This window comes from Vitis vinifera, chromosome 6, assembly GCF_030704535.1.
Source record: "Vitis vinifera cultivar Pinot Noir 40024 chromosome 6, ASM3070453v1".
Classification (NCBI taxonomy): domain Eukaryota; kingdom Viridiplantae; phylum Streptophyta; class Magnoliopsida; order Vitales; family Vitaceae; genus Vitis; species Vitis vinifera.
This window is the reverse complement of record NC_081810.1, coordinates 16808895-16822119: the sequence shown is the minus strand read 5'-3', so window position 1 is coordinate 16822119 and position 13225 is coordinate 16808895. Positions and strand designations below refer to the sequence as shown.

The 13225-nt window shown below is 31.9% G+C and overlaps 2 protein-coding genes across 3 annotated transcripts; both read right to left on the bottom strand.

Moving 5' to 3' along the window:
• Positions 1-261: 261 nt before the first annotated feature.
• Positions 262-7313, bottom strand: LOC104879662 (GDSL esterase/lipase At1g71250). Of its 2 annotated transcripts, XM_019220750.2 has the most exons (4): positions 7222-7313; positions 5636-5862; positions 746-1390; positions 262-649 (listed from the first exon to the last, which is right to left on the bottom strand). In XM_019220750.2, the coding sequence occupies exons 3-4, from the start codon at positions 1380-1382 to the stop codon at positions 402-404; spliced, it is 885 nt and encodes a 294-aa protein (XP_019076295.1). In that variant the 5' UTR covers positions 1383-1390; positions 5636-5862; positions 7222-7313; the 3' UTR covers positions 262-401. The 2 variants fall into 2 exon arrangements, with proteins under 2 accessions (XP_019076295.1, XP_059593555.1); XM_059737572.1 differs by lacking the exons at positions 5636-5862; positions 7222-7313 and adding an exon at positions 1699-3392.
• Positions 3507-5642, bottom strand: LOC100266782 (F-box/WD-40 repeat-containing protein At5g21040). Its single transcript, XM_002269883.4, has one exon. It carries the CDS (start codon positions 5458-5460, stop codon positions 3682-3684), a length of 1779 nt encoding a protein of 592 aa, XP_002269919.1. The 5' UTR covers positions 5461-5642; the 3' UTR covers positions 3507-3681.
• Positions 7314-13225: the final 5912 nt, after the last annotated feature.

Genomic DNA, 13225 nt, shown 5'->3' with positions numbered 1-13225 from the left:
TACTTTAAATGTCGTAATAAATTTGAGTTATTTGGTTAAAAGGGTCATTAAAAACCTAATTTTGGTAATCTAATTCTTCATCTTTTTTTGGCCTCATTTTGACTAAAATACTTTAATTGTTTTTTGTAAAAATAACCATTTATTTTAAAACATATTGTAAATACTTGAAATAATTAAAAGTATTTATGTCAAAAGTACTTTACTTTTCAAACAAAAATATAGGAAAAGATAAATTCACAAATATGGGAAGTATTTTATCCCTTTTAACCAATTATTTCTAAATTTTTATTATAAAGTCTAAACCTTTCTTTTGTCTATCAATTTTGGGGTATTTAACTACATACATTCAAGTGACGATCAGAGAATAGCTCCATGACAAGGGCAATGATGACTAACATGACTCAGACTAAACGCGGCAGTATTGGAGCCGTAGCGAGTTCCTTAACTGTGACAGGACGACAAATGTTAGGCATTGGTTGGCCGAACCAAGCAGAATCAGCCAGCAATGAGTTGACTGCTGGTGTGGGGTTGTATAAATCCCACCACACATGAGTTGAAGCATCGTGGCAGGCTAGCCCCGGATCCACACACCCCGCCATCCCTCCATATGGACCAAGTCCACAGCATGCCATCTTCACTTCTTCGAACCCTGAGTGTTGTCGAGAGGATTAGGCGATAAAAAAAATAAAGAATTGAAATATCTTCAAACGTGAATGCAACAAATGCAGAAGATCAGGGTTCATACCATAGCGTGTGGGGTTTTCTATGATCTTCATAATTCCTTGGTACACATCACAGAAGACTATCTGGGCCTCCGACAACTCTGAATTGAGTTCAACAACCCGCTCCTCCAGCATTGTATTGTATTCCAAGACCCGCAAATTGACCTCCCTAACACATTCCCTTGTTGCATCGCCAACACCAATATCAGTAGTGTTATGCCGCTCCCACAATATACGTGGGGCACACCCCAGAGGCAGTATCCCCATACATACGATCTTCCTCACGTTGGCAGCGTAGAGATTCCTCATAACGCGGACCATCTCGTTCACTAGAACATGAGCAAAGGCGTGGCCGTCGTACTTGAACCTTATGCCTGAGGAGTTGCGGAGGAAGAGATTGGTGTAGTCATCTTTGCCAAAGGAGAGGTAGAAGACTGAGGATTTGATGAAGTGGTGGGCATTTTCGGGGCTAAGCTGCAGCTCCAACAGCTGAAAGGTCTCGAAGACTTGGCGGAGCTGCTGGTTTAGAGACTGGAGAGGGTGGTCGCCGGTGGGAACGTTCATGATAGTTGCTTGTGCGGACCCAAAGTTGAGGCCATTCAATAGTCCTTGCAGTGTTCCATTCTGAGTCAAGAATGGAGGAGTATATGGGAAGCCCATCTTCTCAGCTGAATTATCAATCATATATGTAAAGGTTAAATTAATTACAAGAATTAATCTTGATTGATTAATGGGGCATATGATGTTGTCATTATTGATAGAAGAAACGATTGTGTAATTCTTGAAAAACAATAAGTAATATCGCAGATCAAAGATTGAATTTGATGAAATGGAAGAATCGATCTCAGCTCCAAGAAATTAAGAAACGGATGGAAAGACGAAAAATTGAAAACAATAATATAAGAATTGAATATCTTAGAAAAGAAAGCAACAGAAAGAAACAGAAAGAGAGGGAAAGAAAGAGAAAGAAGAGTACCAAGAAAATGAGGAAGAAGGGAGGAATCAGAGCCATTACAAGGATGTAAAGAGAGATTGTGGTGGAAAATAGGGTAGAAGAGAGTGTTGTCCCCACAATCAACAGAGGAATCACCCAATAGATACAGTGCAGCGCTTGAAACATTGCTGCTACTACTCATCATTATCAACACCTTCAACGTAAAAACAGTTACCACTATTGCCTTCTTCCTCACCTTCATATCTCTCTCTCTCTCTCTCTCTCTCTCTCTCTCTCTCTCTGTTTCTTATTTTTCGTCCCCCTTGAAAATGCAAAATGGGATTTGTTTTGTGAAAGCAAAAGATTCGTTAAACAACTATTAGAATAAAAATTTACACTCAGAATTAACCACTTTTTTTAAATATAAATATTAAAAACCGCCAAAAGTCATAAATTATTGAAAAATCACCAAAAATGTTTATTTAAAAAAAACAAAAAAAAAAAGAAAAAGAAAATAAAACTGGAATTATCAAGCATGTTTGATATTCAGTTCATATTTGTAAATTATGACTTCTTTTCTTCTTGCCTCTACTGCACGGAGAACATGGTAAATGTTAATACAGGACTATGGAGTGATGATTGACAAAAAAAATTAATAATTGATTTTTTTTTCTCTTTTTATTAAATAAAATCGTTAATTTTAAAATACTTATTATAACACAGTATCATCATTTTCAGGAGTGATGATTGAGAGTTTTAAAGATATAGTGGTGTATCTGGGACTGTCATAAATTTTCCCAACCACAGGTAATTTAAGAAAAGAAAAAATGGGGGACATAGTAACAGGGACTGAAAGAGGCCAAATGATGCAAAAGAATAATTTGGTGAATTGGTGATGAATATGAATGTGTCAAGATATTTCAAACCCTGCATTACAAATTTCTATTAGTATCCATTATTGGGATCTGGGCATTTCGACTACCACAAACATCTCCATGTTATAACAAGCTTTGAACAAAACAATATTGATGCTACAGAGACTATCATACACTTGGTATAACCTGCACAGTTAGCCCGAGGAGTACCACAAGAATCAAGGAGGAAAAAAAAAGAAGAATACAACTCAGATAGTAATTTGCAATATCAGCATCACACATATACACATCAAAGAACCAAACTACCCATGCCAGGGGACGCATCCGCATGCACATAATATCTCTGGCTTTTTGTTACTACCATGTTTCTCAACTTCCCCCTAAAAAACACACACATGCCATATATCTGGGAACCCCTAAAACCAAGCCCATCCAAATCCCAAATGAAAGGCAGCCATCAGAAGTTTAATATTTTACCCAGTTGAAACCTTGAAGCTCTTCAGATCTCAAAAGGTAGTAGGAAAAAGAGAGGATGAAAGGAATTTCAAATTCTCTTATTTGGTTTGTCATGGAAATAAGAAGGAAAACAAATATAATGAAAACACTCTAAGAACTTGTACATTTTTAAGTGTTTCATTCTCTATAAGGAAATCAAATTGGGGAAGGTGAAAGAAATCAAATTTGACGGACTGGAAAAAGTTGACCAATCTTTCAGTATATAACACATGTACAAGCACACCATGCTTAACCCTATCTCTCCTATAGTGTGTGTGTGTGTGTGTGTGTGTGTTGTGGGGTAGCTATAGGGAAAAGAAGATTATATTTTGTGTTGTGAGTGGGTGGGTGTGTCTGTGTGTTGTGGGGTAGGGGAAGAGCACTCACAAATAAAATTTGCAGTATAGAGAAACAAAGACTATGATTTAGGAGGTTTCATATGAAAGCAACTGGCAACCAACACAGCACAACACACCAGTCTAAAATGTAATATCAAGAGGGCATTGTTTTTCAAATCCAAATACTGTTGTAAAAGAAAGAGCTACAACATGTTATCATACCTGCTTAAGCCATAGAATGTGGATTATTGTTACATGTTTACCCAAAGATTAGTAGGGTAATAATGTCTATAAGCAATAATGACTGTGATCAGCTCCTATGCTTTCATCCTGCCACTCATTCCCCGCTTATTGTGCCACACACCACTCCTATCACCATTAATAGGATTCTTACTGGCTGCAACTGAACATTGATCAGTTCGACTACCCTTACTAGTCAGCTCTATTTGAAGCCTACGCCGCCTCATCCTGTTTTCTAGACGTATTCCTCTTAAAGCACGGGCCCTCTGCTCTGCTTCTAAAGCTTGTGAGAAGTTCCAAATTCTAACCACACCTTCCTCACCTCCACAGACAATACGATCTGCACCAATGTCCACTGAGAATAAATTGCAGCCAAACCCATGTAACATCCTCTGAGGGGGCTCCACACTTTTGTGGTCCCTGTGCCTAACCTTGGAAACATTCTTCCCTAAGGAAGGCTTGCAAGTTTGCAAAAGCTTTCTCACATCAATCAGTGACATCCTCCCATCAGCTGAAGCTGAAACAAGCCAGGGAAACTCAAATGCCAGGGAATGAACAGGACCAGAATGAGGAATCCACGTTGAAACCTCCAATACATTCCTTTCCATGCAATCACTCACGACCTCAAACATATGTATTGCCCCATCTTCTCCCCCAGTGAATAGAAAATCCCCTGTGTGGCTCCGTGCCAAAGCATAAGCATTACCCACATGAGCATTAGAGATTATCGTCAGCAGAGTCCCACTATCAGCGTCCCAAACATACACATCTGAGCCAGAAGTGCTAGCAACTGTAGTATCACGAGGAACAAGGCCCCAAACCCAGTCTGTGTGCCTCAAGACCTTTACAACCTTAAACGAAGAACGGTCCCATATGCGCACAGTCATGTCCCATGAGCCACTATAAATTCTCTTAATATCCAAAGCAAGACAAGTCACAGGACCTTCATGTTCCCAAATTCGGAACTCAGTACTCAGGTTTTGAGAACCCACAAGGTCAAACAAGCAAGAGAGCCCCTCTACAGCTCTCCAACAATGAATAAACCCATCACTACCCCCCGCAAGCAACAGTTTCTTATCCGCAGCCACTGCTCTTATTGTGCAACCGAGAGGCCGTGAACACGCAATTGACAACCCTTCTTCCATATCCCACATTCGAACAATGGAATCATACCCAGAAGTGAAAATGAGCTTTGCAGAGGCCAAAAGGAAAACAGCTCGAACCGCCTCAGTGTGACCATACAGAACATCAATGCTAAATCGTCCCCTAAAGGTTTTGCTCCTAAACTCCCTCTCCACAAACAATTCCCTCCATGATTTCTCATCTGAAAACCCCGAAACAACCGGAGCTCCCCACCTCTCACAATAGAAATCTTTCCAAACGGAGTGCTCGGACGCTAGCCTATTGAGAACAGTTGAGACACACGAAACCACACCAAGCTCTTTCGGGTCAAGGCAATTAAGAATTTCCGATATCAACGCGGACGGAAGATCAGTTATCAACCTACGATAATGTCCTGAAGTGTCGTTAACTTTGGGGTTTGAAGTTGAAGGTTTTTGGATTCCGATTTCAATTTCCGATTGGGAATTTCCCGAGTCACGTATTAAAGTATTGTGATCAGAATCGGGACTAAACTGAGTCAATCCAGCCCGTTCTTCAATTGAATTCTTCAACAAACAAACCACTCCACTTTCTCGGTGTGCAGTTTCGGTTTCCAATTGAGATTTGGCATCAAAAATTGAAGTGATATGATTAAAATTGGAATTAAAATCACTCAATCCACCCTGTTGTTCATCAGAATCTATTGAATTTTTCACCAAACAAACCTCTATACTCTCTTGGCATTCAAATGCCATAAAAAAAATTTCTGTTCCCTAACGTAATAAATGAAACCCTAAAAAAATTTTGTGAACCTCAACTTCGGTCAAAAACCCTAGAAGATCTGACTATCGTATTGAGGAATTGAAGGAAAAAGAAAAAGAGCAAAGAATTGAATCAATGAAAATGAAAAAGCTAAGAAATCGGAGGTACCTCTGAAACGCTGGGTTGGAGCTTTGAGAAGATTAGGGCTTTTGATTTCTAAAGAAGAGCAGAAAGAGGTTGCTTAAGGGAGAGACATCTACCGTTCCACGGTCATATCATCGAACGGTACAGAATACGGTGATGCTTGTTGGATTAATCACAACCTTTCATTGCCACAGTATTTTTGATTGATCAATCACAACCGTTCGTTAGAACAGAAGAGGTCAACTTACTTCCTATGGTTTCAACGAGTTAAAAACTAAGGTAGTGTTTGTTTTTTTATTTAATTCTAAATAGAACCATAATATTTAATAGTGTTAAATATTAGGTTATTTGTTTTTGTAATATTTTATTTTTATTAGGTATTAAAAAGTAAAAAAAAACCAATATGTTATTTTTTTTATTTAAAAAAAGTTATATATTTTGATTTTTTCTATCTAGTAAAAAATTTATAATAAGTTATGAAAAAGTAAAAAAATAAACAATTTAAATTCTAAAAATAAATTGCTTTCAGCAAAAAACCAAAAAAACAAACACCACCTAAGATATTTTAAAAATAAAAAAATAAAAATAAGGGTGCAATTTTTAATACCTAAAATTTTTAAATATAAAATATCCAAACCGAACATTTCTTTCAAGTAGATATATTTTTTAATTTTCTCTATTTTTAAATTTTAAGCAAAATAATTTGAGATCAAGTAAAATTTGATATATTGGGAAATCTAGTAATGTTAAAAAATAACTTAAGTATAAAAATATCTCATTAATACAAAAAATTAAGGCTATATTTGGCTCTTAAAAAATTTGAAAAAAAAAATGTAAAAGAAAGAAAATAAAGAAAAAAAAGTGAAAGGAAAGAAAAAATTTAAAAAAAAAAAAGATTCAAAGTCAATAAATTATTTTTATATGATTCTTTAAACTTATTTTACTTATTTTCTTGGATTATATAAAGATTAACTAATTTTAAAATGCATAAATTTTTAACTTTTTTTTTTTTTTTGATATTTTTCATAATGAAACCAAACATTAAAAAAAAATCATTTTTCTCAATATTTTTTTTCTTTCCTTAAAACTTTCTGAACCAAACACAACCTTATGACCCAAAACAAACTTTACCCTCTTAGTCATTAAATGATTTTCTCATACTACAAAAGATATCAAAAAAAAATAAATATAATAAAATTTATTTTAAAAATTATACATTTTCAAATTATTTCATCTTCATATTGAAAAATTAAAATGAGTGAAATAAGTTAAAAGTAACATGGAAAAATAATTTATTAACAATAATCTATTGTATTTTTTTTTTTTTTTACTTTTCTTTCCTTCTATTTTTTTCTATATATTTAAGAGGTGAAAGAATACAGAGTGAAAAATCATTTTCAACCAAGGTAGAGGAATGGGTTAAAAATGAATAAATGAGAGACTTGAGACTTATGAAACATAAAGAGACGGAAAAATAAGGGAAATGTAAGCATGAAATATGATGGTAAATAGAGATGCAAAGGGCAAGCAACCATGAGAAAGAAGGTTTAAAGTAAATGAAATTAAGCTCAAAATGGAATTTAGAACTCAAATCTAACAACAACACATACCTTGAATTTGAATTAAATTCTAGAGTACTTCTCGAGATCTTTTTAAGGAAAGTTACATATTATTTTGAAGATCGACAAGTTAGAAATCCAATGTTTTAAATGGTTTGTGAATTGAACTTGAAACGAGGGAGATATGAATAATTGAAGCAAATGGAGTTGGGAAGAAGTAGCAATTTAGCATGACCATGCAAATTTTAGCATGAATGTGTGAAATGCACCAAATAGCTAAATTCTACAAGAGTTGAGAAACCTATGGGAATCAATTTCTCATGACCATGCCAAAAGCACTAAAATTATGTTTAAGTGTTGTCAACCCATTTCCACTTCGCATGATCATGTGAAATATGTGATCTTCATGCAAAATTAAAAATTACAAGTATCACATTTCTCTTAGACCATATATATTTGCTTTTTTTTAGGGTTTATAAAAGAAAGAATGTAAGGAGAGAAATTGATTTTTTTTTCTTATTGAATTTTGTAATAAATGTTAAGTTTTTTTTCTTTTCCATTCTTTTCTATTTTATCTTCTTGGAAACCGAGTATGGATTTTAAGGAGAAATTCTCCGCCATGTTTTGCTAATCTTATGAGTTTCAAAGATGCTAACATGTATGTGAAGAATTCAAAGGAAGAACAAGAATAGTAATGCATTGATTTGACATTTGAATAGGTAGAAATTAATCTTTCATGTTAATTTACCCTAAACAAGGTACAAAATATGTTTACCAAGGTACTAGTGATTCTTGGAACTAACTTGTTAATTTAGTTTAATCCTACTATTAGCGAATCTAAGGGTTGAATCTATAAGATGGATAAGGTCTTTTAAATGAATAGAATTAAAAATCAAAATTAACTATCATATTTAATTGGTTTAAAAAATCTGTGTTTGAAAAATAAAAATCTAAGTTTTTGATGCAATATTGGTCTTAGGATTCAATTTTTTATTGGATTAACTTTGATCCTAAACCTTACATTTTACAATGCTCTCTCTCTCTTTCTAAGGATTTAACACCAAATTTAAAATTCTTTTGGATATTTCCCTTTTTTTATTATTGTTTTATTTATTTTATTAAATATTTTGGGAAATCTTTATCCATATTTTATTCTTATTTATTTAAATTGGTGTTTCAATAGTTTTACCAAATGATTAACCATTTTAATCTAAAAACAATTGAGCACATGAGTGATATTCCCAAAGGATGATAACTTGAAATACTACAAAGTCGTGGTAACTTTATTTTGGTTTTTATTAATCAAGGTTATCACGTATTTAGGTTTTAGTATTGCAGTTACAACAAAGATTTGAGGTCACACACCCACATGCCTTAGAAAGGAAGTAGTGAACAAAGAGGTCATTTAGAGACGCATGACCATGGATTAGGGTAGAAGGTCCATAAATGTGCTTTAGGGAAGGAGGTGGAAAGGTAGAAACTCTTCAATGAGCATAATGACAAGACATCTTTATATAACTAGAAAAACTATAATTAAAGAAATATTTAAAATTGAATAGAAAAAAATGGACTAAGAAATCCATAAAAACAATCCTATGAGGTTAATTCTAAGAATAATTTATGCAAAAAGTTGTAAGAAGTGAAGTATTAATGAAAAGATCATTTGAAAATTGGGAGGGAGTGTGAAAGTGTGATAATTGAGCTAATACGCAAAAATTTAAAGAGTTGGTATGTGAACACTAAATGTAGTGCTTAAAGCAATGCGTTGAGCACTTGAGTGCTACTAATGCTAGAAAGGACTTATAAGTACTCAAACGCCCTTTTTATCATTTTGCTTCCTAAGTTGTTTGAGTGCCCTTTCAACTCCCAAACCACTCATGCATTCCTTTAAGCATCTAAAACTTCCTTTTTGACATAAATCCACTCCAAAATTATGGAAAAATCTAAGAAAATATACAGGAAAAGATTTGGTAATATTCACATGTAAATTGCTCAATTTTGTCAATGCATATTCAATAAATTATGATAATTATAAATATTTTGAATAAAACTAGAAATTGAATTTACATCATGTAAAAGCTTCACAAAAAAAAAAAATTAGAGTAGCAAATTAATTAAACATAAAAAACCATAACATTTCAAAATTGAACAGGATGTAACAACCACAACATCATATGAATGTAACTAATATCAAATTAACCAACTTATGTCTAATTAATGTGATCTATATTACTAACCTAAGTCATCCATTAAATCATGTCAAGTTCTTAATCAAATTGTTATTCATTCAATTAGAATCTAGTTAGGTTTGATTCTCGTTTAATATGGCAATTTATTGATCATTCATGCACAAAACATATAAAACTCCTCATAAATTCTTGATTTTAATTAATTTTGTATCTTATTTCAACATGAATCACAATCTAGATTCCTTTAATACTAAAAATTATCTTTTACAGACTAGATAACATTTTCTACACAAAGATATTTCTCATTTTTTTGCAACTAAGGAATTTTACTCTTAGTTTAAGGCTATGAAATTATGATATAACCACGTAGCCTTTTTCACTTTGGAAATTATAATCTATGAATTACATCAAACATAATATCACAAAAAAATTTAGAATAGACCAAATTTTTATGTTTTTCCTAAGTTGAAATTTCACACAAATAATCAAACTTAAGAAGATTATTTACAATTAGTAACAATATCCAATCTTATGGGTTTGATATAACTCATTCCCTTTTTACTTCATTCCTAGACTATGAATAATAATTAAAACGATCATAAGACCAATAAACAAAAGACAACATTTTAATTAGTAACAGAATCTTGAAATTACTCAAAGATTTAGGAAAACAATAATAAACCAAACATCTAATAAAAAATAATCAAGCAATGGATATGGAGGTGGCCTTTAAATCCTAGGAATAAGGATCGAACATTAAGATAAGACCCCATACTATGCAATAAATGTGCTAGTGAAAAGTGGAAGGTCCTAAAGATTTCTTAGAAGACAAAATTCTACAAGAATTTAAAGTAATGACACTTGAATTGACCATATTAAAGTACAATAAGATCATCTTTCTTAACCCAAGTTTACATAACCTTAGGTCGTGTGCCTACTTGACTCTTCCTATTTCTAAATTTAATGTGAGACCTTTTAGCGTTCTTAGTATTTAATATTTGGTTATTAAAGAAATTGGAACAATTTATTAGTCTATTTACATGAAATTGAAATTTATTAAACAATTTGCTATGATACCTACTTTGGTAATGTCCAAACTTATTGCACACAATGTGAAAGAAAGTGGTACTTGAATGGTTTCTTCCATAGAAGGAACACCCTCCCTGGCCTTTACTAAGGTATTTTACCACTAGTTGTTGTCTTTACCTTGCTAATGTAGCTAATGCTAAGCTTATCACATGTTGATTTCCCTTTACTAATTATTTGATTCAAAATTTTGGATTTAAATAATATGTTTAACTAATACCTACCAGGTCTTTTCTCATATTTTTAATTTCAAGTGCTAAAGCTTTAATTTTACTGGTTACTGCATTGTATTCGATCTAAAGAAACTTCATCTTATTGAAAAAAAGTCTTTCTCTAATTTTAAGGTGATCAGTTCATTAAGAAGATTGACATTTTTAACTTTTAAGACATTTAAAGTTTCTTTAATTTAATACCTTTTGACTCATTTGATCACTTTCAACTTTTATATTTAGAGTTTCTTCATACAATGCATCATAGGAAACACATATATCATCAAGATCAAATTAACTCCCATAATTTGATTTAATTTAAGAAGAGGATCATAATATGAATCATCTAAAGATACAACAAAAGCAATCAAGTTATTTCCATTCATAGTAGTCTTTTGACTTATACTCATTGTACTTAGTATCACTCTAAGTCACTTGCATTGTGTTCTTGCAATTATCTAGATCAAAACAATAAATAGACATGTGTCTTATTCTCCTATAATTAAGGCACTTTATTTTCTTGTTTTTAAATGAACTATTTTCTATTTTTTCTTTTCCTCTTTTGCTTAGTTTCATATATTTTTTCCCTTTTAATGTCTAAATTTGCAAGTGATTTTTTGTAAACTTGTATGATTTTTTAAGCTTTTTAGCAAATAAAAGCTTTTAGTGTTGCATTCTTAAGCCTTTTAGATCTAGGTAGGGACATTTCATAAGTTTAAAAAAGATCCTACAAATTCCTCAACTTTTATGAAGTCAATGTCCTCACTTTCCTCTATAGTTACCTTAGGTTTAAATCTCTTAGAAAGAGATCTAAGAATTATTTTTTTGGCTACCTACCTACCTTAGATTCAAGAATATTCTACTCTAGATTGAAACTATAATTGATATTACTCCTCAAGATTGAAACTATAATTGAGAATATCACTCAACTCACCATAAAAACTTAAACTATAATTAAGAATATCACTCAACTTAGCATAAAAATCAAAAAAGGATTTTTCTTCTTGTATTATGATACTTTAAAATTTGTTAGTTGACATTTGAAGTTTGGCCACTTGATAAAAAAAGTACCCTCATGAGTAAAAAACACAATATCATTGATCTCTAAAGCATGTTTAAATATTGTTGTAATGCAAAATTTTATAGGATTAATACCATTAAAGATGTTATGGATAACACTATCATTCACCTTACTATTTTCATTATCGAGTTTATCCTATTCATTTTTAGGCTTGAGTTCTTCAATGCATGTCCTTAAACAAGTTTAACAATATTCCAAACTCATTTAGGTTGCATTTTCAAAAAACAAAAAAATCATATGCCCTTCCCAATTCCCACTAAGGATGGTTGTTTGTATCAAAGTAGGGTAGGTAGTTCCACTTACTACGATTCTATGAACTAAGATTAAGAATAAAAAAACTTTCAAATTTTGGAATTTAATTTGCTTTGATAATTAATTGAAATTTGAATTTTGATTCTTAAAACTACCTAAGGAGGTGAATAGGTAGTCTACTAGAAACTTTATAAGTGTAAAAACTATGGGTTTAATTGATTGCAAAGTCAATTCACTAATTATAAAAGAATAAGCACATGATTTTACCTGAACTAGATGTTATATTCTCTCAAGGGTTTTAGATTGACCAACATTATAGTTGTCTTCATCCTCATAACGTAGCACCCCATGCTCCTTAGTGAACTCATAAATGTCTTGAAGGAATGGGGTTAACCACCATGAACAAATCTTGATACAAAAACGAGGTTTTTTGGGAGTGTTGGGAATGAACAAGGAATAATGGTAGAATCATTCTAGGGCGTTTGTCAAATATTCAACAAAAATATGGAAAAAAAAAAAAAACCCTTGAGTGCTCACAAAAGGCACTAGAGTGCTCATGTGCAATTTTTTTTTTTTTTTTTGTTTAAAGGATTTTTATCATACAAAATACACTTTTAATGTCATTATTCACTTAGACAAGCTTAACCATCTTTATTTAAATGATCTTAAGTCTGATATGATGATGATATCGAGTCTTTGAAGGTTAGGATAAATTCCATGAAACACATTAAGCGTATCCAACTATTGTTCAAAATTATCAATTTAAACTAGTTAATCTAACTTATTAGGACATTTAATGATGATGATATGGCTAACTTCTCATTAAAGAGCATAATTATAATTCAAATATATCAAATGATATCATTTCCATCATCTCACCTAAGATTTGCATAAATCCTTTACTTTGTGTTCCTTTATGCTTACACCTAGATAGAAAATCAACATATTTTATATTTATTTGGTATTTTATATATTTCTAAATTGTAGGTAACTTTATTATTAAAATAATTTGTTATATAAAAATAAAACATTTTGAACAAAAAATATGGATTTAACTTATATTCTCAATTAAAAAAATTTTAAAATTTGAAATAATAATTTTTTTTATACCTTAGGACCTGTTTGGTAATTATTTTCAAAATAATTTTAAAAAATAGTTTTCGAAAATTGTTCTTTAATGTTTTGTAAAATAAAAGTCTGTTTGGGAAATTTAAAATATTTTTATTATATTTTTAGTA